Source organism: Musa acuminata, chromosome BXJ2-5 (assembly GCF_036884655.1).
Source record: "Musa acuminata AAA Group cultivar baxijiao chromosome BXJ2-5, Cavendish_Baxijiao_AAA, whole genome shotgun sequence".
Lineage (NCBI taxonomy): Eukaryota > Viridiplantae > Streptophyta > Magnoliopsida > Zingiberales > Musaceae > Musa > Musa acuminata.
In genome coordinates this window covers 30,316,150-30,344,121 of record NC_088342.1, presented here as the reverse complement: position 1 = coordinate 30,344,121, position 27,972 = coordinate 30,316,150, and the positions used below count along the sequence as shown (strand labels likewise).

Here is a 27,972-nt window from a genome sequence, read left to right as displayed (position 1 = left end):
CCTGTACGCGCTCCTGCAGCTCCAGTTTCATCGAACTAAAAGTGTCCTGCGGGACAAAGCAAGCATTACACGTACGGCTTCCTAGGCCAAGAAACATCCACTCAGCTTCTCATAACGGAATTATTAATAGATTTAACGGCTAACATCACCTGAAACGGATCTTAATTTATCAGGAAAAATCTGGGTTAAAACAGTATAAATTAGTCTAAAAGAAGAACAATATAAATACATATTTAACTCTCGGAACCCAAATAGGATGATATGAACATATACGAGGAACAATGACACCGCTGCACTCAGAATGGCGTTGTATAAATCAAATTGTGTACTTGATCTGGTATTGCCAAAGCAAGCTTTCACCTTTCTCGTAATAATCCTGCATGCTAAGAGTCTGTAAAGAGAACTGTGGAGAATTTGCATATATCGATGCACCCCTCCATGCATCTAATATGGGGTCACATGCTCTGACGACTGTTAGAGGAGAGAGGTAAGGGCGCATTTGTCGGATTCCAGCTTCCAAGCGAGGCAACAAGCCAGGAAGGAGAGCGCTACCGCCGGTAACTAATATTGATTTGGTTATATCATCCTTCATAGGATCATCCACCCTATCTAGCCTTCGGAGCGAGATTCCTGCCATCTCATCGAGGCCAGCTTGGTCGATCCCAATCATGTTAGGCTGGAATAGAACTTCTGGGCATCGGAAACGCTCCACACCGAGAACAATCTTGAAATCTTCTAAACTTTGAGGACGGAATTTTGAAAATTCAGGTGTTGCTTGAGGTGGGACCAAATCAGATTTAGGAACAAAATTAGGATCTATATCCTGCCAAAGTGAAAAAAGATCACTAAACAAACATTGGCATCAATGGAAGCCGATATGGACAGCTCACTGCATAAAGTAATAAACGGACTTTGATAGTAGATGACCAGAAATATGGAATGAAAGATCACTGCATGAAGTGTCACAAAAGATCACTAAGTTTCTACATGAACACAAAAGTTGCTTACAACTTGGAGTTTAATGTCAGCACTTTTTTCAATTCTCTCCTATCTATACAAACTGACATATCACATAATGAGTCAAATATGCAGGAAAAGAAAATGGATATAATTAAGCAAAGCATCCTTAGCTAAATCATACTGAAACTCAGCAGCAATATTCGGGGAGTCAAGCAAACCAAAATCTAACACAATATAACCATGAAAAGAACCTATATCTTCCACTTGCATTTACAGGAATGGAGAAAAGGATGTAATCCTGCCATGCTTAAAGGGTTATCCAAAAGGTGGTGGGTTCATTCAGAAAGCAGAACACTACATCAATCTAACACTATTATTAGACAAGGCTGTCAAGTTTGAGGAGACTAAATAATTGATAATGTGAACGATAAACTCTAACAGTAAAAGATATTTGTCCCCAATATCCACACCCCATAGACAACATATGATATGTCCAAAATATTTATACAACTTGATGGTGAAACCTAAGTTGTATGTTAATGCAACCTCAGATCGACTGAGAGGCTGCAAGAGGTTTCATGATTTAGATACTGAGAAAACAGGGATAGCTCAGCTGTCATCCAGCAAATATTTATTCGCAGTCCAAGAGATCCACAAACATAACCTTGATGCTAGGAAGAAACATCGAGATCACGGTTGTTTAAAGACAAGCCAGCTGAGAGAACGTAATGCATATATAAATGCAATTAGAAAGAATAGGATAACTTCCCCCCAATAATATTTTCTTCTAAAAGACGATCATCTCACACCTTGTTTGCCCAGTCTAAGGGCATCCATATACCCTATATTATAAAAACAATCACTTCCACATCAACAAAGTGATACTGATAGAATTTAATATGGTCATACAATGAAAAAGATAGTCAAGAGAATGACTAACCTCCTCATTCTGAAATGAATCATGAAAAAGTGAATGGAATATGGAAAAGCGATTATTATATAATGGTTAAGAAGAGGTATGGAGAAACTATAATAGAAGAAATTTAAATTTTCCAGAAGACTTTGTTCAATATCAGCTATTGTTCAAGATATTCGACAAAGTTCAAGAATTTTCACCAAGGAATTGCATGAGTTTTTAAGTAATTGTGGTAATTTATCAGATAATATATTTTGTAAGGATCTCCACGACATACAACTATCACAAGACAATCAAAAGCTTCAGAATTTCAAAATTACATGCCATAGGAACTTAATAAAGCATAAACAGGAAACGATTGCAAATGACATACAAAGTGATGAATCATCATATGGCTACCCACAAACAGTACTATGCTTGTTTAAGCTAGGTTTTTAAATTGTTTATAGTTCTAAGATGCAAGAATATCAAGCAAAGGGAAATTACAGCAACTATAAAGTGGATAAAATAATTAACCAGCACCATATAGCATATGTCAAATTGGATAGCCAAAAACAATAAATCAATAAGCACAGTTTTATCACTACAGGCAAGACAAAGTTGATACATACTACCTATTTCGGAAATGTAAATAAAATTCAACTGCATTTGTTACTGCATTTTCCAGGTGAGGAAGGACCAAGAACCTACTTAATTCCACAAATTCTGTAGCATTAAAGCTAATAGGTCTCAAACTGTGGTCATGACAGACTAGAGACAGTAAATTATGAAAATGCAAAGTCGCAGAAAACTAACCTGGAGTCTAGATGTGACACGTGCTAGTTCTGCTTCATCCTCATCTTGCCCATTGTCATCATCATCATTATCCTTGCTCATCAGTTTGTAGAGTTGCCAGTCCTCATCTCTAGCCCCGAAAGTGTCTTCACCTTTTCCCCTGTCAAATGCTGCAGATGTCAAGAGGCGCATCCTCTCCTTTTGAGCAGCACTCAAACGTTCACCACGGCCAACACCCCCTGACAAATTCTGATTGCCATTTGTTTTCACCCTTTTTCTTAACTCGACTTTCTCGCTGAGTTCTCGATATCGATCATGCAGTTGCTCAAGGTATAACTCTGGATTTTCTCTGCAATTAGATCAGAGAAAAAAATGAACACATTATAGCAAAAGGCAAAGAGAACCTGGAAATTAAAAGGAAACATGGTAGTGTTATTGTATCCAGGAAATTCAGCTTATATGGTTCCCACAGTTCTAAAAAGTTCGATTGCCTAATAACATTGCAAGGTTACTTGTGGCCCCCCAAATTGAAATATCATGCTTGTAAAAGCAGTACTGGCACTAGTGCAACTTCCTGGTCTGCTACTTTAACAGAGTCTATTTAACTTTCACAGGATATTTCTGCCATCAACATAACATAATTTGAGTATATTAACATCACAACCACCAAATAGCAAGTCGTCTTATCCCAACAAAAAGCATGATTTTCCAAATAACATTTCTTAGCTATGCCTCAGCATGCAACTTCATGTCATTAAGGATATAAATGTATTCCATCCAGATTTATTCAAAAGAAAAATTGTTTGATGTAAATACGATACATACAGTCTCTTCTCTTCATCTAGTTGATTCTGTTTCTCTCGTAATGATTCCTCTTCAAAGCGTTTTCGTTTGGCAAGCAATCGACCTTCTGAGGTAGTCTTGAGAAATATCTGCCTTTTCTTTTCTTTTAACTGTCAAGGAAAGTTGAAACATCAAACAGAATTTATTCACACCTTTCAACAAGATAACAAGGTTGGAGTGACAACTCTCATAATTGATCAGTGTGCCAACGGGGTGCAGTCAAGTATCATGGGAACAAAATCAAAGACATCATGGCAATTATATTGGAAGAACACAAGTGCACATAGCAAAATACCTGTTCTGGGGACAGCAATTCATCAGGTACACTGACCAGGGGATATTTCTCTGACAACGAAGAATCATTTTTTTCCTCAGGTTCGCTAGGTTCACCTTTAGCCTTCCGCAACGATTGTGTTACTCTTAGAATGGCAGACTCAATTTCTTGCCTTGAGAAGAACTTTGTTCCAGACAAGATAGATGAGACCTCAGGTTCCTCCACCTCATCAAGCTGCTGCAATAAATCCTCCAGACCATTCAGTTCATTTTCAAGCTCTGTTATCCTAATAGACTTTCGTGCAGCAGCCATATCTCGTAATCGTTGTCCTTGTTTTTCCTTTAAAGCAGCTCTTCTTGCAAGTTCTTCTTCAGATGGTACATCCCCTTGAGTAGGTGGAACCCATGGTAGTTGCCAACACCTAGTCTTTTCTTTAGCTTCTTCATTCCCTTTCTGCAATGAGAACGAAAAAAAATAAAAGTTTGTACTTAAGAAAGCATTCTTCCTGTTTTGTCTGAAAGAAATCCACATGGCAGCATAGGCAAATGCAGACATTTTTAATGCCTTACATATGGTCTACATGGACTCAAAATGTGGCATCGTTACATATTCAGAATATTCAAACGTGCAAAGGAACCATCTAAACCCTGAATATCTGCATATGCAAAATGTTAGAACATAAATATTAGATCATATATGTCACCTTGTTAGTTTTAGTTTGCTACTACCATTATTTTTATGACATTTTTTAACATGATAATATAACATCCGTCAACTGTACGTTTACCCATTAATACCAAAATATAGACTTAAGTAGCTTCATAAACAAAAGTATGAATATTGTCAAATCAATTCTCAGTATCAACATTATCTTTTTACCTATTAATAACTTATATAAAGTGATTTTTTCTGTTGGAAATTAATTAGATATCATTTTAATATTTTAATATGAACCACATATTTGGCCAGACATGCAAATGCATAGTGACCACCCACATCACCGCTAGTTTTATAATAAACTGGTTCTTCCTTCAACTAGGTATTGATTCCAAAATAGAAATGTTCTTTATTGATAAAAAAGCAAGTAAACACATTTTTTCTACACCTGCTTCGACTCGCTTAGGAAGTACTAAGTATGAATATCATATATTACAGCTGTTTTTTATGATAAAAGTGGTTCTTCCTTCAACCAGATAATAATTTCAAAAAAATTGTTCTATTTGCATAAATAGCACATAAACTCAAATTTCTTCATACTTCTTTTGCCTCTCTTGATTAAGAAGTAGGATAAAAAGCCTATTTTTAAGACACAATCACCTCCCATTTTGAATACCATACTAAATCTGGTGTATTCTCAGCTTCCAGGTGCAAACCTACATCGCTCCAGGAACCATAGACAAGTACCAGGCTATACATCTAAAAAAAGGAGTTCCAAAAGGCATTTGATATCTAATAATGAACCTAGGTAATGGGCAAACCCAATAAATATGGCTTCTATGGGAACTAGGAAAGGTCAATATATGCAGCCATACCCCTACAAACCAGAGAGACTTTTCCTGGCCTGCGCATTGTGGAGGAGCAAACTTACAATCATCAAGCCTCATCCACTATAAAAAAATTATTTAATTAAATTCTACCAAGAAGCTGTAAGCATCTTATTAGCTGAGAAGATAGAGGTTGAAGTAACCAATCCAAAGATGCTGAATTCAACGGACAAAATGGAACATTAAGCCTGAGTTGCTATATAAGGGAAGCAGTGATGTTGCAAGGATGGAAGCTTACACCTAAAATTGGCATACATACTGCATACTTCATGTTACAACATGGAACATATGGAAGGTGACTAAAGAAGCATATAAGTCTAACTAATGAGATAATGTAAAGAAAAGATGGTTGTATATATGTCTCAGAGAGGCCCCTTTGTAGCATGGAGTTCCAAGAGCACAGATCGATTCTGAAATGCAACTTTGCAGCCCTTCTGTCTTTCCCATCAAGACACTTGATTCCATGGTTGATTGGCATTTAGACCAACAGCTATATGTGAAAACTGAACATCAAATATGCATGAGACAACAACATTATGTTCAGGGCTATGTCAAGAATCACCAAGAAAAAGATTTCTGGGTCATCCATTTGAGTATATAGTTACCAGTAAAATTGTTTTTTCTTAAAGCAAATATGTATGTGACAGATCTCTAACAAAATATGGTGACAGTAGCTAGTATTATTTATCACTGTTATAACAGAACTTTAGGTCAGAGATGATAGCTATGCAGTATGCTACTGACAACACAATCTTTCCACCCATGTAATTCAAAGATGTCATACATGATACCAAAAAGCCAAAGAAATCTTCACAAGTGTTCCAGATGTCCCAATTTTTAAATGCTATAGTTATCAATGTCTGTAAAAAGATAAACGATATTAAAATGGGCCAACTTCCTATAATTACATAGTGTCTTGTGATTTTAAAATAATTATTGTAAATTTCAAAATATAAGCATGTCAAAAATTGCATTATCCATGCCATGACATTCGTGATCTATAAGAATACCAAAAGGAGCAATCTAAGTACAGTATCCACAACCCCCTGTTGTGGCACCCAATTGAATACTTACATGGGAACAACTTAGGCTAGAAGAACCATCCTTTTTGTGTTTATGGTATTTCATATATGCATTTTATGTATCCATCTGTATTTCCTAACTAACATGATACCGAAAATTAACTAGATTATCTGTCCTACTACCGTGTAACTCAATTTTTTTTTCAGGGTCATCAAGATTAGAGAATATAAAGATAAAAAATACATCATAATGAGCTTAAATTCACAATCTCTTGAAACCATGTATGATGCTTCCAATGCCACAAATGGGCACATGTAGTAACACTAGGTTGAGGCAGATAACCCCTATAATCTGCAAATTGACTGTCTAGTTTAAGAAGTTCACCATCCATGAGAGATTATACATGCAGGGTCGGCTCAACAGCAATGTAGAACAGTTGGAGAAGTCCACATTGAACAAATGCATTAGAAAAATTATGGCACCGTCCACACAAATGGTGATATCAAACGTGATTAGAAGAAGTGGGTAAGGATGTCAAGTTTTCCACCTGAAACAATTGCAATTCAGATGCAAAATCCGTAGCTACATAACAGTGCTCCATCTTCAGCTCCTCAGCCTTCTCCCATGTAATGCTTGACCTGTTGAAGTGCAACCGATCATGCATGGAAGTTAACCAATTTATAAAACATAAAATTTAATGAAATAACATGCAGCAACATACATACATGTGATATGGGTATTTGAGGGAAAGAAGCTGCTTCAAATAGTTGGTAACATGATATCCACCAATGTTAGTTCGGCAGCATGCTTCAGTAACAGGCTCCCCTTTTACAATCTAAATAACCATAATTGGTCAAAGTTCATTAAAATCCAAAACATGGAAAAGATAAAAGGACTCGGGACAAGCAAATATATCACATAACAGAGAAGTATACTGCATACAAAATGTAATGCCTACATATATGCATAGGGTTGTCTTAACATGTTACCCAAGTCATATATTGCCTAACAAATATTTGCCCATGCAACGTGTTGGCATATTCAGAGACCTGCTTTTCTAAAAAGCTTTACATGCAACATTCCACAAAATGTTAATGTGAAAAACACTCACCGGTATTACATGGCTTGCTGAAAATCCTGAGCAAATAGCAAGACCATCTTCATTGCATCTTCCAAATTGTTGATTTAACTTGTAGCTGAATACAGCATCAACACCAAAAGCTATACAGACATGCTCCAAGCATTAAAAAAATGCAATAGAACAGCACAGGCCATAGTACCACAATGATCTAGTACAAATGACAAGTAAAACATAATACAATTTTACAGCACAAGAAACCTATAAGATAGCAGCAACAAAGGTAATTTACCTATTGATGGTACACTATAAGTCTCAAAGAGAAGTTCAGCCATTTTACTGCGTGAGGAGAGTGGGTTACATATGCATTCTGTCATTAAAATAGGATGATCAACCTATTCAAGCCACACAATAACATTAGGAGATAGAGCAAACCTAAAAAAAGACATTAATACTCCTACTAAGCTTTCATTCAAAATTTTCTGAAATACAATTTATATGAAACATGGTACTTCTGTAACTAATAAAGAATGATTTGCTCTTTGTGCACAAGGAATTATTGAAAGACAACAATCAAGTTTTTTATCCATGACAAGCAATTAAAAAATTGTTATGTTGGTTCCAAGATTTTCAGCAAAATCTGATAAAAAATTGGTTCAAATACAGGATTATATGCATGACTGTGGCCACACCAAACGAAAGGATATATCATACATGACACTAGTGCATTTGCCATATTTGTGGTGTTGAGCACATCGACCAAGTGTAGTAGAAAGAGCAAGATAAACTAAAATCTAACAAAACAAAGCAAAAAGAACTCAGATTCTAGATTAAATATTCATTTCCTATATTTTGAATAAGGTGACAATAATTAATATATGTCTCTGTTCTACCCTGTTTTCTTTTTTTATTTACATGCTCTTTTCTTACCTTTTTTCTATTCTTTTGCATTTTTTTTGTTTTCTTTTTTCTCATTCTTTTCATTGTAAAGAAAGATAAAGCACACCAATGGAACATGGATCAAGCAATCCTTCATTCCTATTTTTTTTAAAAATGGTGGAGGTGGCTAACGACAGACATAATCTTAATTAGACATCCAAATTATTCTTCATGTAACCATATGTTCTTTTCTAAAGAACAAAGGACCAGTAAAGGTATGAAATGGCGACTACAGAAGTGGTAAAATTTTATTATCTGCAGAGCAATCAACTCAGTTATAGAACAAATAAGGAGATAACAATAATCATAGAATCATAATGCCATGCAACATAATTATGGCATACCATAATTAAAACATCATACCACCAGATAATTGTGTTCAACAACAACAGCAAACCATTATGTCCTAACTATTTGGGGTCGGCACACACAAATATCTATGTACCAGTCATACATCAATAAGCTTGTTAGAACTACAATGCAGTAATGACATGGAGATCGGATTACTTTTTGTTATTGCTATAAGGAAAATATAACAACACACCTGTAAGTTAGCACCTAGACGCTCAAATCCATAGTCAAGAACCTGCAAGAAAAGATATACATGAGAAAAGCATGACACAATAGAGAGAATGAAGCTTACAGAAGAATATATTCACAACTTCCTAAAAGGGAAGCAGTAAGAATAAATTAGAAAAAAATATTTAAAGTGAAATATCAACATTCAATATAATATTAGATCACACGTTACAAAGGATGATGAAATAAAGCAGATGTGGTACAGATGCAAGTAACAGATCCTTATGATGAGAAAGGATATTGATGAAACTTTATTTATCACATAAGGCTCTTTATCTTTCACGAAAGAAGTTTGGACATAAATAGATCCTTGAACAGAGGTAAGTGATGTGTCTCTTTCAGTTGCTCTGACAGAAATGGATTCTTAGACATGTGAAGTGCTTTCTCGACGAAGTCTCGGAAGGAGATTAGGTAACATGTCTTAAATATAACATATGGACGATCATTAAGTCTTATTGTTTCCATGAGTTCTCCTTGCTTGTTCACACTAATAGTTACCAAAACTACTAAAAGTTTCCTTTTCAGTTGCTTTGGTACTAGTGTAACCCTGTGTTTTTAAAAGCATCAGGCACCAAAAAGCGTCAAAGTCTCAAAACACCCAAGGCACTAGCGCTTCGCCTAGGCGCCTGCTCGAGCGAAGCAGGACACTCTAGAATATTAAAATATAAAAAAATATATAATATGATTGATAAATATGATTATAAAAATAAAAATATGGCATTAAATTGAAAAGATATAAAGTACCAAGTCGCATTGTCCATAAAATAACAAAAATGTTAAAAGACTCAAAACAATAAAGTTTTACATCAAATTTAATCATCATCATCCTTTAGATAATTGTATTCTCAACTAGGATCCTCTCATGAATTTTGTTACAAATCTTTTGAATTACTTTCTGCACTTGCCATTATTCCTAAAACCCTATTAACAATTCTAAATAAATAGAGGTTAGCAATGCTAAATAGGTATTAATAACATTTCTAAATAATCATTAACAACGTTAAATAGGGATTAGCAATTCTAAATATGGTTAATAATTCTAAGGATTAATATCAATTTTAAAGGATTAATAGGGTTAACAGTTATAACAATACACAATAGTGAGAAGAAGAGTCATCGACGGTGGAAGGTGGGGAAGGAGAGGGCGGCGGTGATGGAGGAACCTTCGGATGATGGCAACGACAATGACAGAGGAACCTTCGAACGGCGACAACAACGGAGAAAGCTACAAACGACAGGGTCGAGGGCAGAGGAAGCTTCAGATGTGTCCGTTGGTGGTGGAAGAAGCTACGAACCTGTCCCTCGACGACTATATGAGTTGCACACGAAAACAGCGGTGGCAGAGGGAACCGCGCACAAGAGCTACAACGGCAAGAGCTTTGTACTTGTTCGTCGATGGCAAAGGAAGCATCAAAGCTATCCGTTGACGATGAAGAGAGTTGTACACAGAGACAACGACGATGGAGCATAGGTGCGTCGGGGGCGACGATAGTAGTTAGGGTTTTACTGTGGCATGGGTTTTACTATATGTGTGTGGGTTGCACAGGGGGAGGGGTTTATTTTCCTAGTTGGTTCAATTGAACCGACAAATGCCTAGTTCAATTGAACCAATTAACAATCTGGTTCACATTTAACCTAGCACTTGCCCAAGGCACCCGACACTTGGGCTGAGGCAAATGCCCAAGCGATGCTTCACTAAAGCGCGTCGCCCAAGCATGTGCGAGGCGCTCGAACCTTGCTTCACCTCACCCAAGCACCTAGGCGAGTGCCAAGGCGCCTTTTAACAACATTAGTGTAACCATGACATGCTATATAGCTCTCCCCAATGTCACGGACAAACTTCTAAACAGGATGTTTGATGTAATGCTTATGTATATCCGTGTCTTTTGGTATGTTCATGCTTTGCACAGCATGTAGAGGGACGGCCGAAGGCTAAATAGTCCTATTTTAGTTGGGTTTGGTGGCCGCTTTAAGCTTGTAAATAAAGGTTGTGTCATGTGGACACTTGTGAGAGATTTTCAGTCTATAATGGACCATTTTGACCCTTTGTTGTGCAACTGTTCAGAGCTTGTAAAGTCTGTTTATAATTTGCATTGTCTATGAAGTGTTTTCGGAAACGTTTGCTTGTGGATCCCGAATGAGGCGTTTTCTCTAACCCGTTCTCTCCTTTGTGGGTCCTAAGGGACCATGGGAGGCTTCGGGGAGGCTGACCTTTGCGGACGGATACGCAAGGGTGCCGCACGACTTAGGCAAAACCAACTAAGTCCGTGACAGAAGGCGAAGCATTCATTGGGATATTTCCTTGCATAGTTAGTTAAAGATGTTTGATTTGCATGATGGCTCATCCTTGTTGCCATCTTCAATTTTAGGAGCTTTTTAGACTTCAATATATTCAAAACCGTCAAGCTAACCTTCTCGATAATCAATAATTTTCTTTGTGGGCTGGGTGGCTTGAAGATGTCATTTTGTATGAAGGCCTTTAGTTGATGTTTGTGTGATACCTTTGCACATACCAAAGCATTATACACAGCTAAAGAACGATCAGTCCCCAAACAATTTGCAAGAGGGCTACATTAGCATAGATCAATTCCTCTTTGCCACAAGGTGGTTTGTTGGCCTCTATTAGGGAAACTTATACTAGGAACTTGTACTAATATCACATAGTATTTTACACATGCCTCCAAATTAAATATCTCAAACCATAGTTTTACAATCCTAACTTGCATGCACATGACAAGTCTTAAACTTAATCTCTGTACTTGTGTATCAAATTCAAAAATCATTTCGCTTCCGTTTCCAGCATCCAATGGCCACTGCTTAAGGGAAAAAATGGATATGGAATCAAACAACAAGCTCTTTCTAAAATGGTGAAAGACATGATTTTCTACTGGTCAAACTATAAGGATTAGAGGAAGCAAAAAGTTCAATATTAATTAGAACTGGAAAAGAAGCTCACATATTCCATTATCTCAAACTGATAGACAACATTGTTATCAAATGGTGATCGGAAAGATGTTCGAGTGCAATCAAAGTACTTCATCAATGATGGATCATGATCACCAACTATAGTGACAGTTTCACCTGCATTTTTCAGAAGAGATGTTAACTTGAAGTACGAGGATACCAAGAATATATTTAATGATTCCGTTAACCTTATTGTCACATGATATAATTGATAAAAATAAAGCCAAATATTGGCTTGCATCACATAGTATCATGTCATCAGAATCATGTCTATTCCTCGCATAAATGACAGACAGGAGAAATTACATGAAATTGTTGTATTTTCGTCCTTCTATAAATCAAATCAGTACATTGCAAATTTTTTTAATATCATTTTCCATGGTAAAAAAAAGGTTAGTGTTCAACAATGGGGCTCCTTTCTCTCCTAATTATATGCTCGTGCAACAAATAAGAAAACTATCGCATTGAAAAATAGCAAACTCACAGCCTCCAAACCCTATCACTGGAAGGGGGTAATCTGGCCGCTAAATTAAGTGGATTAGGACAATGTCGTCCTTAAAAAACCACGTTTTGACGACAAATATTAGTTAGCAGAACCAGATAATAGCAAATTGTATATAAACAGAAAACATTGCGATTCAGAATCCCCCGACACCTAGGAACATAGTAGAGTACCGGTAGCCTTGTGGCGAGGCCTCTGGACGACGTTGCGGAAGGTGACGCGTGGATCCGACTCCCCAGCCCACCTGTAACAAGAAGAAAACAATTTTGAAGGAGAAAGCAAGACGAGGCGACATCAAGAAGCCGCGACGGAACGAAATCCAGGGCTAGGGTTTAGGGCGTCACCCAATCCGGAACGAGGAGCCGCCATTGTCGATCACGATGGGGGTGTTCGGGGAGAAGCGAGCGTAATCTTCCTGCCGCGACGGCCGCGTGATCGAATAGGAAGGCATCGCCTCGTCGTCGTATTCTCCTCCTCCTCTCTCTTATTCTTCTTCTACATGGGCGAGGTGTGGGCCGATAGCGGTGTCGAGCGATTAGGGTTTAGGTTTCTTGATGAATCGGGGTGACGACGGATGGGGCACCGATTTGAATTTGAGCTGGGCATTAGACACCCACAGAACGTACCCAAAATGACACCTAACCACAAAATTTGACACATATTTAAATAAAAATACTGATAATTATAAATTTGGGAAATTATAGTAATTCCAATTAATTCGTATAAAAATAATTTCTCTTACTGTCATACCCACATAATTGCTGTATATGTCAACGATATTGCATAAACTTGTAATCAATTTCTATATAGGTTTAGTTAGTACGAAGTTTATCAACTCAGTTTATCTACTCGAGTGGAGTAGTGAGTACAAAAGAGATTTAAAATAACAGGAGAAGAATAATTTGAGGAAATTATTGTTTGAATAATCATTCATAAACAATTTGACGTAACTCGATATCAGATAAAATAAAAATAAAAAAAATCATTTGAGTTAGTTTGAATATATGACATAAATACTATGATAACAAGAGATAATGTGATAAATATTAATAGTGAGAGGAGTAGGTAATAGAAAGACTTTATTTGAAAGTATAAATCAACATCCAATTTCTTGTGACAAAAAATTTATGTTATACTTTTGAATCATTTAGATTTTATCTTTGGACTTTCTTTTTTAAAAATTATTTCTCACTAGTGTCATGTGCTGCATGGCTAACATTTCATGGCTATTATCTTACAAAAATGATGATATATCATTTAGAATATGATTCGATCTGACTAGTGAATTGTAATTACTTTTTGCACAAGAAGAATCAAGAGAGTTTGAACAGGAAGCTCATAGTTTGTGAACAATGGAATATTATGGAGAGGGGAAGATCAAGATCACATGTTGCTAACTGTTGTAGAACAAAGGTGACATCTAAATCATTAGCTAATTGATTCCTTTCAACAGAAATCATCATTAGCTAATGGTATTGAGCAGATTCTTTAGAAGGTAAAACTCTTATCAATGTTTGAACCATATATATATATATATATATACAGTGAGGCGGCGGCAGCAGCAGCACTTTTCTTTACTTGTTTGTCCTTCGACACCAAAATCCTCCTAGTGGGACTTAGACATTTGGATACTAGTAGAATTCCTCATGAGAACTCCGGCTAACGTCAACTAAGCACGTCATAGTGGGCCCATCAACTATTTCATTACCGTGAATCTAAATATAATATCCTTTAATTTTTTTAATTATTTATGATATTCATGATTTTTTCTTATTAACTTAACATGAATCTTTCACAAATAATATTCAAATTCTAAGATTTATAATAGGCCCCTAACACTAAGCTTTCGCTATAAAATTATTTAATATAAAAAATTATTAAATATTTTATATTTAAATAATTAAAAATTTTATGAATATTATTAATAATTTAAAAATGAAGAATATAACACTAAGAGAAGATAGAACTATTCTTGTTATTACAGGGTTTAGAATTCTGCAAGACATGAGGCTTCCTTGGAATGTAAACTGAAGCTTAGCTTGACACATCATTTTTGTTGGAGTTCTATGATGTTAATTCACTGATCTCAAGCGGATGTGTGGTTGGGACGTCCAAATACCAATTATTCTTACAGTATGAGCAACCATACCAAGAAGATCATCCAGCAATTGCAGGGGAAAACAGATCATTCGAGATACAAACTACTGAAGAGAGCAGTTTTAGCGTCGTCATCTCATGTGGATAGATTGAAATCATCCATTTGAGATCGATAATTGGAGCCAATTTGATCCATCCCCTGTGTAAAGCACGTCACACAACTTTTTTTGGTTTCATAATTTAGTCCCTTTTATAAGATCGCATTAGAGCTGTTTTGGAAAATATTATGAGACCAAAAAAATTATAAGAAATATTATAGTTGAGCTGCCCGAATTGCAAAGGATCCTACTGTGTTGATGTGTAATGCAGCTTTCAAATTATTTTGCCCATATCACATCTCATGAACTCGAAGCAAGATGGAGAGGAGGCACAGACTGATTGCTTTGGGTTGGCGACATTGCCTGGCATTTTGCTTCACAGTGAGGCATGTCCTGTGCCCACTGTACGTATCACTTCATTGACTCTTGCATGCTCTTCGAGCGTGGGGATGCAGTTTAAGGTCGCTAATAACCAGTGGAATAGTTGCAGATCTTTACGGATTCGATTGATCTTTTTCTTTGTTTGGTTTTAATTGAGCACTCTGCATGAACGATCATACAGCTTGTATGATCTTGTTTTGTCGTGCATGAATCATATGATTCCTTGTTCCGTCTTGCTTTTGTTCTCTTCGAGATTAGGCGTGCCTTTGAAGTGGAAGCCAAGCAAACAAACTCATCATCATCGTCATCATGCCATCGCAGCACTCCCTTCTTATCCCCTTGCACTCTATGGGTGCAGTGCATCGTCGGACACTGCTGCGCTCCTGCTACCATGGCGTTCGAGCCCGCTGAGGTCGACTCCACCAGTCCTTTTCGCTCCGTGAAGGAGGCCGTCGCGGTCTACGGCGATCGCTGTCACGCAGGCAACGCTAGTTCTCGCAAGACCACCAGCTCATCTGCCAAGCTCGACATCATCAGAAGCCCGGTCTGTTCTCTGCCGCCTCCTAAGCCTGTCTCTTCGGCCAACTCCTCGCCGCCCTCCCTGTCTTCCACGTTCCGCTTCGTTCATGAGCGAGACAATGAGCTCAGAGTCGTCAACGCTGTCAGGAAGCTGGAGGCGGAGCTGTACGAGGCAAAACGAGAAGTGAAGCTGCTGAAGGAGATGCAGTCGGAGACGAAGGTAGCGGTCGCTGCTCTGTGCCTCCAGCTCCAGAAGAGCATGTCCAAAACAGAAGCAAGCAGCTTGGCGATCGAAGAGCGGCCCTGCAAAGTTCGAAGTGATCGATGGGGAGAGGAGAGGATCGGGAGCAGCGAGCGCTTGCCGACGCTGGCTCAAGCGCTTAGCCTCGGAAGGATGGAAGATGAGCTTGGTGGAAGAGGAAAAACAAAGGTGGGGAAGAGGAGGCCTCTCATTCCACTGATCGGGGACTTCTTCCCCAAGAGGAAGACATCTCCTGATCTAAGAAACACTCTCTACAGTCCATCCTTTTACAGTGTGCTGAGCTGATGTTTCTGCGATTGATGTTTTGTGTTGGCCTTCTTTCCTTGTGTGCTGCAAGCTTGAGATGAAAGAAAATAAAACAAAAGAGAATGAGATGAAAAGATTTATGCTTTAAAGGTTTGAAGTGAGATGAATAAAATTGAGATTATTGGCAAGTGAAGTTCATGTGCCAAAGTATGTGGATCCATTAAATTGGTATTTCATCAACTAAATTGAAATGTAGAATCAGTCATTCATTAGTACTCTTTGTGCTTGCAAGGATCATTGCAAATGTGATGATCCAGTTTTCAAGTTGAAACACATTGGAATCAATGCTTGAACTGGCCATGGAGGACTTGGGGATATAGTGCAACACAAACGAAGATAATATACCACAGAGAAAGGGAGAAGCTGGGTAAGATCTCTGCCAAAAGATTTAGTTGAGAGTACAAACGATGTATTCATTTAAACCATGCCAATTTGTGATGCCAAACTCCTCTTTGGATTGCTGTACACAGTCCCTAGGCCTAGATTATGCCTGTTGCAAAGGCATTCATTCAACAAACATAATGTCATATTAACCATGAGCATATCCAGCTTTAATTGCAGGAAATCAAGGCTCTTCCACTGTAATCGGGAACGAGAATGGTCACCATCCAGGCACACCACTCTCCCCCCGTCTCTATCTCAAGCCTCAGCGCTTGCATGTACTGTTGCCACATTAGCACTTACACGAGTTGGAAAAATAATGAGAGAAGACAACCTCTCAAGAAGATGCATGTGTGGATGCTGAAATGGAGCAGAAAACAATAACCACATATTGCTCAGGACAAGCTGGAAGGTTGAAGAGAACAGTCAACAAACCAGAGCCAAGTTACAGCACCATTATCCAGTACTAAATAGAGGAGAACCATGCCTAAACTGAAGTACATGTGCACAAGCTAAAGAGTGCATACTCTATCACTTCTAGGTTTGTTATAATGCTCTAAAATAATAAGTTTATAATGTATATGAGCTGATTCTGTGCTCAAACTAGGAGTTTAAGTTGGACTGCATCTTCATCAGTAAGCCTTTAAAGTAGATCAAATCACCATAAGGGCATGATTTTACATTAGTTTAAGCCTCGTATAATATCTTCTTTGATCAATAATCTAAACCAATAGCCATCCATTGATACAAAGGTTAAACCCATAGAAAAAGGACACTAAAAGATTGGAGAATGAAACAAAATCCTAAGTCGAACCCAATGACTCTTAAAAATATGATTGGATGATCATGATTCTAAAGTCTTAAGCTTTAAAAAAGTCTAAGCTAAATGAAGAATGAGAATTGTATGAATATATTTAAGAAAGAACTTAACGTATATATTAACATCCCATCTCCTCTTGCAAGTAAGTGAAGGAAACCGAGTATATAGTGTAAGCTTAAACGAAGAATGATAATTGTATAAATATTTTTAATTAAACATCATGAAAAATAATTAATATTTTTTAATCATCTTAAAGACTTGATTGAGTGACCACAAATCCCAAAAGCTTGATAATTTATAACTTATGATCATTCGATCATTTTTTAAAATAAACTTATAATATTAATTTAATAATATGATTGAGTGATCAATAATATTACAAGTTACTTTTTTAGATGGCACAATATGGCTTAACAGAAACAAAGGCAAGGGGTAGTAGCGTTGAGTGAGGTCATTTGGCTACCAACCACCAAATTCCAGTCCAATGTATCCTTTTTCTTTTCTTTGCTTAATTTGATGGGATCATATATATATTTCCACCCATATGTTGGATGTTCAAGGAGGAATAATCTTTTATGCCTAAAGGTCAGGCCAGTGGTGTGCTATAGACATCAACTCATCTTAAGACACCATGAATACTCAACCTCTACATGTATCAAGGTATTCTAAGTTCTCTCTTGACCTTGAGGAAGCATGGAATTAACACATCACTATATAAACAAAGAATTCTAAGCTTTGTGATTCATAGTTCGCACCTAAGCAGGGAAGGAATTACATGTAGAGTATTGAAATACTGTAATAAAAAGATGAATAAAGAATGAGAGTACTCTTGTTAGAAACTCACCTTAGTGAACTGGAACAGTAAAATAGTGCCTTGCATGCTTTTATTTTTTTTGTTTTAACGGTTTATGAGCTGCAGTCATCTAATTTTATTTTTCCCTTCTAATCAAACCTAGACTTAGATCATTCAAAACAAATTATAACTTTCATCTGGAGTTATATAATTTAAGATGATGCATAATATTCATCACCCCTTTTTTCTTTTGACAATCTTGCTATTGATATTCTCTTAAAAATAATAAAATATTATTTTATTATCTATGGTCCTAGTATTATTGATTTTATCTTTTTTTTTTTCTCATAATCTCGCTCTTATTATCGAAGCTGTCATTGCGTCGTGCTCTCTAACGACACTATCTTCAATTGTTGCTCTATGCTCTTCGCTCGTTGCTCTCTTATGCTTTTTGTCGATATGATCATCCATCATTATCTCATGCTCTTTATTCGTGATGCTTACCTAAAAAAAAAAAAAGAAAAACAAAAGAACAAAAGGTGAGGAAAAAAAGATATTTAAGTCTATTTGTTAAAGTATAGGTTAAAATATTAAAAAAATTAAAAATAGATTATAAATAATAAAGAGATTTTACAAATAAATCTTCTTTAAGAGTAATCCTAGAGAAACAAATATTTCACTTGGCATTTGAAAGCAACCACAGGCATCCTTCCACTTTACACTGCGGGAGAAGTACCATCACATAGAAGAATCTCAACTAGTGTTAGCTCTTAGGAGACGTGGGTTTTTGGTGGCGGGGCAACCACAAGCTCCACCGCTTTGGAAACCGAGGTGGCAGCACAGACGAAGGGGTGGAGCGCAGCAACTTGCTGCAGCTGTTGCCGGAGCAACTGAAGTTTGGGGAAGACGTTCCGGAGAGCGGCCAGGGAGGCTCATGGAGAGGCCGAGATCGAGGTCGACGCAGCCGTCGGAATCTTGGCTGGCGCCGACGCTGCTGATGGTCTTGTCGCAGCAGTCGACTGGGGCTTCCGAGAGAATCATGTCCTGCGCCATGGTCGTGATTTCTTGTCGTCGCGGAGCGGCGTTGCCACTGGCCGGGCCGTGACTCTGGGGATCGATACCCCGGCTGAGGAGCTTTCGCTTGATGTGCGTGTTCCAGTAGTTCTTGATGTCGTTGTCCGTCCTCCCCGGTAATTGCCCGGCTATCAGCGACCACCTTGATCGATAGAAACAACATTGCATGCATGTTTATGACCTGTAAAGGTAAAAAGAAGGTAACTTACTTGTTCCCAAGCAAGCCGTGAAGCTCGATGATGAGTTCATGTTCCTCCTCTGTAAATTTGCCGCGCTTGAGGTCGGGCCGGAGGTAGTTTATCCACCGCAGCCTGCAGCTCTTACCGCATCGAAGCAAACCTACAAGTACAGAAAAAGATCAGCAGACAGAGAATTGTCCTTTGAGCAGATCGAACTGTTAGAATATGTGGTCCTTTATAATTGAATAAGATAGAATAACTAATTGGTTCCGTTGACACGTATAGACGCATCTCTCCGTTGAGGAATTCAGTTATTCTCGTCGACTCTCTCCCCAAAACCCTCTTCCCAAATCCATCAATCTGTGTGATCCTATGAATGTGAAAGGATAGGAAGAGAGGAGAAAGGGTCTATTCTTCGCACTCCCTGCAGATTCCGCAGCGCGATCGGATTAAAGACGGAGCCTATAGCAATCTTGGATCACGGTGTGCTGAGCAGATCAAACAAGATCTCTGAACGGATGACATCAAAAGGTACGCATCGTATAATTAGATCTATGTATTGAATTTCAATCCTGGCATATAGGTTAATTCCGCATAATTGATTTAGCATAATTACAGATTTTTATGCTTACAATTGGTATCAGAGCCTGGTTTTTGAAATCATGCATTAGATCTGTAAATTAATTTACGATGCATAATTACCTTTATCTTCCAAGAACTGCTAAGCAGTAATGGTCACCGTCGACCTCGCTGCAAATCTACGGTTACGCCGAGTAGCGTACGCATTACAGAACTCGTCCCATATGCGGACATCATAGAACTCGTCCCATATGCGGACATCACAGAACCCCGTCCACGTGACGGCATCACAGAACTCCGTCCGCGCGACGGCATCACAGAACTCCGTCCACGCGACGGCATCACAGAACAGAACTCCGTCCGCGCGACGGCATCACAGAACTCCGTCCGCGCGACGGCATCACAGAACCCCGGTCGCACACGGCCAGAATCCGTCCATGCGACGGTCGGCCGCACGCAGGCTGACAGCCCAGGTGGCGGCCATGCGTGAGTAGGCCGTGCACAGGCGGCGGCCGCGTGCTGGCAGCAGCCACCCGCGGGCAGGAACCGCCGCAGCGGCACCGGCCGCGCACGACAGCCCCGTGGCGGCAGCGCCGTGGCGGCAGTGGCCGCGCACAGGCTAGAACTGCCGCTGGCAGCCGCGCACAGGCGGTCGCTGGCAGCCGCGCACAGGCGGTCGCTGGCGGCCGCGCACAGGCGGCAGCCCGCAGCCGCGTACAGGCGGCCAGGCCGCAGGCAGCAGCGGCAGCGCCGCTCGCGACGGCGGCGGCGATGGCAGATTAGGGTTTTGGCATATTTACGTTTTTGTCCTCGAGGCTAGGGTTTTTGAAAAATTACATTTTTACCCTTTGCAAATATCGTAATTACAGTTTATGTTCTGTCAACATATTTATGGTTTTGCCCTCGGGTCTAATTTCTGCCAAATTACAGTTCTGCCATTCGCATATTTTCGATTTATTTCCTATCAAATATTTTCGTTTTTTTATCATTATGAAATTGAGAAATTTAGGTTATATTCTCAATTATAAAATTGATAAATATCATTTATTATAATTATGATTAATTTTAATCATGATTATATTTTTTGATTATTTGATTGGATTTAATTATGATTAAAAAAAAAACTATAAATTATGGTTTATTTTATAGTTTTCTCATATGAATTATTCATTATATATGTGGTAAATAAAATTAAAATCCAATTATTGTTTTTTGGAATTTTTTATTTATTTATTCACATGTATATGCTTGAAATTATCATATGAGTTTTATTAAAGTTCAATAATTGTTATGGTTATTTATTATTGAACTACTTAGCATTAAATTTCAATAATTATTATTATTATTTATTATTGAATTACTTTGCTTTAATATTCAATAATTGTTATGGTTATTTATTATTGAACTGCTCTACATAAATGTTCAATAATTATTTTGGTTATTTATTATTGAATTACTTTACATAAATGTTCAATAATTGTTATGGTTATTTATTATTGAACTGCTTTACATAAATGTTCAATAATTATTATTGTTATTTTATTATTGAATTGTTTAGCAAAATTAAAGAAATATTGATGAATATTATTTGTAATTTATTTCCCTTAGTTTTATCTGACTAGTAGCTACCAAAGTGGCCTAGGATGATAAACTTTTGTGATATGAATTACAATAAAAGTTTTGTCAGGACATTTTTATTTTATATCATTGCATTAGTCTTGAAGCCACCAAAGTGACCTGGACTAATGACTTATAAAATAATATTAAAGAATTAGTCCTAAATGATATTAAAGAAATAATATTCATAATGGCACATATAATTATGAGATTTAGATAATCCCAAAGGAGAATCTAATTTAAATAATTATGTGATGGGGTAGGATGATACTATTTTAGATATCCTTGCAGTTTAGGGTTGTATACCCAAAGGTAACAATACCTATTCCTCAAGGATGGTATCAGTCCTCCAAAATATTCTTGAGTGAACACTAGATATGTCAATATTTCACCCAAAGGTGTAATATAGATGATATCAATAGTTCATCAATTTTTTGACAAATTCAAAGCATTAATGTTGTTATATATCTTTTTGCAGTGGTACTTCCGCATATACATTCATATGCTTCAAGTGTCCCTATACTTTCTGGATCAAATTATTCAGAATGGTTAGAGCATGTGCAATTCACACTGGGTGTATTAGATCTTGATCTAGCATTACTTGTTGAAAAACCTGCAGACTTGACTGATGAAACTACTGCAGAACAAGTTAATGAAATGAAGGCTTGGGAAAGATCTGATAGGCTTAGTTTAATGTTCATAAGAATGACAATTGCAAATAATATAAAGACTTCATTACCGATTGCAACTAGCGCAAAGGAATATTTAAAGGTTATTGAAGACAGATTTAAATCTGCTGATAAGTCATTGGCTGGCACATTGATGAAAGAACTGACTACAGCTCAGTATGATGGTACTCGAGGAATTCAGGATCATATCCTCAATATGGCTGACAAAGCTGCAAAACTTAAAACATTAGGCATGAATGTTGATGAATCCTTCCTTGTGCAATTTATTCTCAATTCTCTTCCTTCTCAGTTTGGCCCATTCAAGATTCACTACAATACAAATAAAGATAAGTGGGACATGAATAAGTTGACTAGCATGTGTGTTCAGGAAGAATTGAGATTAAGGCAGGAAAATTCATATAATGTCATGACGACTACTCAAGGAGGTGGTAATAAGAAAAGAAAGTTGAAGCATCATCCATCAAAGAGATTTGCTAAGTTTGGAAATGTTAAACAGACTAATGAAAAGAAAGCCTTTACTGTAAAGTGCTTCTTTTGTGGCAAGAAAGGACATGTGAAGAAGGATTGCATTAAACACAAGACTTGGTTCGAAAAGAAAGGTATTAACTCGACCTTTGTATGTTTCGAATCAAACATTACAGAAGTTCCTTCTAACACTTGGTGGATTGATTCCGGTGCTTCAACTCATGTTACAAATAACATGCAGGGATTCCTTTCAATTCGGAAACCAAAAGAACATGAAAGATTCATCATTATGGGAAATCGTCTTAAAACGAAAGTGATATCAATGGGAACTTATCGTCTACGCTTAGAGACGGGTCACTTGATGGATCTTGTTGACACATGTTATGTCCCTACAATTTTTAGAAATTTGATTTCTCTTTCTAGAATTGATGAGTTGGGATATTGTATTTCTTTTGGTAGTGGCAAACTCAGCATATTTTATGATAAATAAAAGTTGGTTCTGGAATTCTATGTGATGGTTTGTACAGAATTAATTTGGATCTTGAGTTTGCAAAGACACTAATGACCCTGCAATCAAATGTTGGATTAAAACGTAGTTTCAATAATGAAAGATCTTCCATATTGTGGCATAGACGATTGGGGCATATCTCCAAGGAAAGAATTGAAAGATTAGTGAAGGATAATATTTTGGAACATTTAGACTTCACTGATTTTGATATTTGTATAGATTGCATTAAGGGAAAGCAAACTAAACAAATAAAGAAAAATGCCACAAGAAGCAAAGAACTCCTTGAGATTATTCATACTGATATCTGCGGACCACTCCACATTCCTTGTTTTAGTGGAGAAAAATATTTCATCACGTTTATAGATGATCTGTCCAGATATGGCAAAGTTTATCTAATACATGAAAAGTCTCAAGCCATTGATACTCTTGAAGTATACATAAATGAGGTTGAGAGACAATTAGATAGAAAAGTTAAAATTGTCAGATCTGACAGAGGTGGTGAATTTTATGGCAGATATGATGGATCTAGTCAGAATATTGGTCCTTTTGCTAGATTCCTAGAACAACGGGGTATTTGTGCTCAATATGCATTACCAGGTGTGCCACAGTAGAACGGTGTTGCTGAAAGGCGAAATCGTACTCTGATGGATATGGTTAGGAGCATGATGAGTTATTCCTCTGTACTTGAGTCGATGTGGGGTGAAGCTCTTAGGACAGCTATGTACATCTTGAACAGGGTTCCTAGCAAGTCAGTTTCATCGACTCCATTTGAGTTATGGACTGGTAGGAAGCCCAGTCTGAGACATTTACATATTTGGGGATGTCCTGCAGAGATAAGAGTATTCAATCTACATGAAAAGAAATTGGAGCCAAGAACTATTTCGGGATATTTTATTGGTTATCCAGAAAAATCCAAGGGATACAGATTTTATTGCCCTAATCATAGTATGAGAATAGTAGAATCTGGTAATGCAAAATTCCTAGAAAATGACGAAATCAGTGGGAGTGAAAAATCTCGAAGGATTAATTTTGATATTGAGGAGATTTAGGTTAATTCTCCCATATCATCTCCTGTCCGAGAGATTGTTGTTCCTCAAATCAATGAGAGTATTGATGAGGGTGAACAACAAAATAACATCCAAGAACTCTCACATGATGTTGATGTCGCCGCTGATGATCTTATAGAACAATCACAATTGGCAGATTTGAGAAGATCTCAAAGGAAAAGGAAACATGCCATTTCTGATGATTATGTTGTATATCTACAAGAATCAGATTATGATATAGGAATAAAAAGAGACCCCTTATCGTTTTCACAAGCCATAGAAAGTAACGATTCTGAAAAATGGTATGATGCAATGAAAGAAGAGTTAAAATCAATGGTACAGAATGATGTCTGGGATCTCGTTGAATTGCCCAATGATTATAAAAGAGTCGGTTGTAAATGGGTCTTTAAGACAAAACACGACTCAACGGGCAATATCGAACGATATAAAGCCAGACTTGTGGCCAAAGGTTTTTCTCAGAAAGAAGGCATCGACTATAATGAGACTTTTTCTCCTGTTTCTAAAAAGGACTCATTAAGAATCGTTATGGCATTAGTAGCTCATTATGATCTTGAGTTGCATCAGATGGATGTGAAAACAGCATTTCTGAACGGGGATCTAGATGAGGAAATCTATATGGAACAACTCGAAGGATTCATAGAAAAGGGAAAAGAAAGTTGGGCTTGTAAACTTAAGAAATCCATTTATGGCCTTAAACAAGCTTCCAGACAATGGTATATAAAGTTTCATAATACCATTACTTCCTTCGGATTTAAGGAAAACACTGTTGATCAGTGTATATACCTAAAGGTAAGTGGGAGCAAGTTTATTATATTGGTCTTATATGTGGATGATATTTTACTTGCCAGCAGTGATCTTGGTTTATTGCACGAAACCAAGATGTTTCTCAACAAGAACTTTAAGATGGTTGATATGAATGAGGCATCCTATGTCATTGGCATTGAGATATTCAGGGATAGATCTCAAGGATTATTAGGATTGTCTCAGAAAGGATATATTGATCGTATCTTGGAGAGATTTAATATGCAGCTTTGCTCAACCAATGATATGCCTATTACTAAAGGTGAAAAATTCAGTCAAAACCAGTGCCCAAGAAATGACTTAGAAAAGAATCAAATGAAGAATATTCCTTATGGATGCGCAGTTGGAAGTCTACTATATGCTCAAACCTGTACAAGACCAGATATCAGTTTTGCAGTTGCAATGCTGGGAAGATATCAAAGCAACCCAAGAATGGAACATTGGAAAGCTGCAAAGAAAGTAATGAGATATCTACAAGGGACAAAAGATTATATGCTCACATACAGGAGATCTGATCAGCTTGAAGTAACTGGATATTCAGATGCTGATTTTGCAAATTGCCTCGACAGCAGGAAGTCCACTTCAGGATTTGTATTTATGTTAGCTGGTGGGGTAATTTCTTGGAAAAGTGCAAAGCAATCGCTTATTGCATCATCAACAATGGAAGCTGAATTTGTGGCATGCTTTGAGGCCACAAATCAAGCTTTATGGCTGCAAAATTTTATCTCAGGACTTGGTGTGGTCGACTCAATTGCCAAGCCGCTGAAGATATTTTGTGATAACACCGCATCAGTTTTCTTCTCTAAGAATGGCAAGTACTCTAGTGGTTCCAAGCACATTGAGTTAAAGTACTTGGTGGTTAGAGAAAGAGTCCAGAAACAGCAAGTGTCAATTGAGAACTTGAGCACCACTATGATGATTGCTGATCCATTGACAAAAGCCTTACAGTGCAAAATATTCAAAGAACATGTTCTTAGAATGGGGCTTGTGAGCAAGTCATAAAGGATATGGTGATGCATGTTTATGTGGATGCTATTATTGACATTTATTTAATTAAAGTTATCTGTTTCTGCTATCCTGTTTACATTTATGTTTATGCATATTATGGTTGAATGTAATAACAGGATTGTCTTGACAAGACAAATTACAAGGGTTATTATGGACTATGTTAGGAAAGACTAACAATGTTGTGGTACATAGAAGGGAGTATGACATTGATGAAATACAACCGCTATGACTCACATTGATAGTTGGACTTAATATAGTATTATTGTGATTATTGGACTTATTGGCTTATTTTAAAACATGGCCATGTATAAAATGTTTTTTCAAAATTTTTTGGAATCCAATTAGGTAAAATTGTTTTCAAACAAATTTTGTTTTGTTTGTTTTGATTTTGTATCTCTTTTATATCTTATCAATTAATGGGCCAAGTGGGAGAATGTTAGAATATGTGGCCCTTTATAATTGAATAAGATAGAATAACTAATTGGGTTCCGTTGCGCCTATAAACGGACAGGATCTCTAGTGGTTGAGAGGGTGTTAGTGTGTTAGAGCGTCATAACGTTAACGTTGACACGTATAGACGCATCTCTCCGTTGAGGAATTCAGTTATTCTCCTCGACTCTCTCCCCAAAACCCTCTCCCCAAATCCATCAATCTGTGTGATCCTATGAAAGGATAGGAAGAGAGGAGAAAGGGTCTACTCTTCGCACTCCCTGCAGATTCCGCAGCGCGATCGGATTAAAGACGGATGACATCAAAAGGTACGCATCGTATAATTAGATCTATGTATTGAATTTCAATCCTGGCATATAGGTTAATTCCACATAATTGATTTAACATAATTACAGATTTTTATGCTTAGATGCATAGCTCAAACGAGTTGTAGTAGGACCTGCAGCTTTAGGGAGTGATCTCCAGCAACCTTCACCATGGGTTCTGATGTAGGAGATGAGCTTCTGGTCTTCCTCCTTGGTCCATGCTCCCTTGTTGGTGTGAGCCTTCTCACAGCACGGAGATCTGCCCATTTCATATGGAGAAGAAAGAGGATAACGAAGATAGAAGAGAGTCGAAACAATTGCTTTGAGTTGGAGAGGAAGGAAGCCAACAAGGGAAGCCGGAAAGGGAAATGGATAGGAAAGATGACAGCTAGTCCACAATCCAACTCCAACAGTAGGTGTGTACTTCACTCTATCAATGCGTCTCTGCACCATTACACTCTTCAGTCTGCCTACTGGATATCTATCCATCAAGTGGCCTGTGACCCAGCTTCATGGAGAATCAAGGAAAGTTGGCTCATGTGGTACTGAAGAGGTGTCTCAAGGACCTACATGATAGGAAAGATGACAGCTTTTATTCTGAATCAAGTGGTCCGTTCATTGACTTTTCCAAGCTCAAAGAAGGTAAGGGCATCAAATGCCTCTTGACTACCTTTCTGAGTTGAGTCACCTCTTTTCAACTCATTCATCAGCTTCTCTATGTCTAGGACTACAAGAAACAACCTTAAATGGGAAAATGATACATTCTCAATGGTCTCAATCTAAACCTATCATGCCTTCATCACGGTGAAGCTTGAGAGTCGGAGGGCTTCTAGAGAGAGGAGAGGGACTCTTGCATTAGGGTTTGGTAGGTTTGTGTTGGAGGACAAGTAGAATAAATATCTTTACTGTCACTGCCGTGGACATTGTGGCCGAAAAAGATCCTTGTGGGAAGTCCAGTTGATGGCCTAAGGTCTCAGCCAAAATCTTCTCCACCTCAGTCAGTCTCTGCCAGGTTGAAAGGCCTTTGTCTTTCCATTTTCTTCTCAAGTATCCTATACCAGGTTGATGTACATCTTGCAGTGCAGCCATGAGAAGCAACTGAGGTATTACAGTAGAGTTCAGAAAGTCCTGCACATGGATCAGAAATTATATGTTTTTGAGACATGAGAACAATCTG

General features: G+C 37.7%; 3 protein-coding genes across 4 annotated transcripts; 1 reads left to right on the top strand and 2 right to left on the bottom strand.

Moving 5' to 3' along the window:
- Nucleotides 1–145: 145 nt before the first annotated feature.
- On the bottom strand, nucleotides 146–12,994 carry LOC135612620 (actin-related protein 5-like). Of its 2 annotated transcripts, XM_065109111.1 has the most exons (12): nucleotides 12,741–12,994; nucleotides 12,570–12,640; nucleotides 11,887–12,011; nucleotides 8,896–8,937; nucleotides 7,705–7,807; nucleotides 7,446–7,555; nucleotides 7,060–7,169; nucleotides 6,882–6,972; nucleotides 3,789–4,220; nucleotides 3,476–3,603; nucleotides 2,672–2,999; nucleotides 146–823 (listed from the first exon to the last, which is right to left on the bottom strand). In XM_065109111.1, exons 1-12 carry the CDS (start codon nucleotides 12,845–12,847, stop codon nucleotides 317–319), a joined length of 2,154 nt encoding a protein of 717 aa, XP_064965183.1. In that variant the 5' UTR covers nucleotides 12,848–12,994; the 3' UTR covers nucleotides 146–316. The 2 variants fall into 2 exon arrangements, with proteins under 2 accessions (XP_064965183.1, XP_064965184.1); XM_065109112.1 differs by lacking the exon at nucleotides 11,887–12,011 and having other exon boundaries at nucleotides 12,741–12,935.
- A 2,352-nt stretch (nucleotides 12,995–15,346) lies between these two features.
- On the top strand, nucleotides 15,347–16,187 carry LOC103985220 (uncharacterized). Its single transcript, XM_009402857.3, has one exon. The coding sequence runs from the start codon at nucleotides 15,364–15,366 to the stop codon at nucleotides 16,036–16,038; it is 675 nt and encodes a 224-aa protein (XP_009401132.2). The 5' UTR covers nucleotides 15,347–15,363; the 3' UTR covers nucleotides 16,039–16,187.
- A 2,408-nt stretch (nucleotides 16,188–18,595) lies between these two features.
- Nucleotides 18,596–27,151, bottom strand: LOC135611749 (transcription factor MYB8-like). The gene is made up of 3 exons (XM_065107392.1): nucleotides 26,930–27,151; nucleotides 19,337–19,466; nucleotides 18,596–19,269 (listed from the first exon to the last, which is right to left on the bottom strand). The coding sequence occupies exons 1-3, from the start codon at nucleotides 27,060–27,062 to the stop codon at nucleotides 18,807–18,809; spliced, it is 726 nt and encodes a 241-aa protein (XP_064963464.1). The 5' UTR covers nucleotides 27,063–27,151; the 3' UTR covers nucleotides 18,596–18,806.
- Between the last annotated feature and the right edge of the window lie 821 nt (nucleotides 27,152–27,972).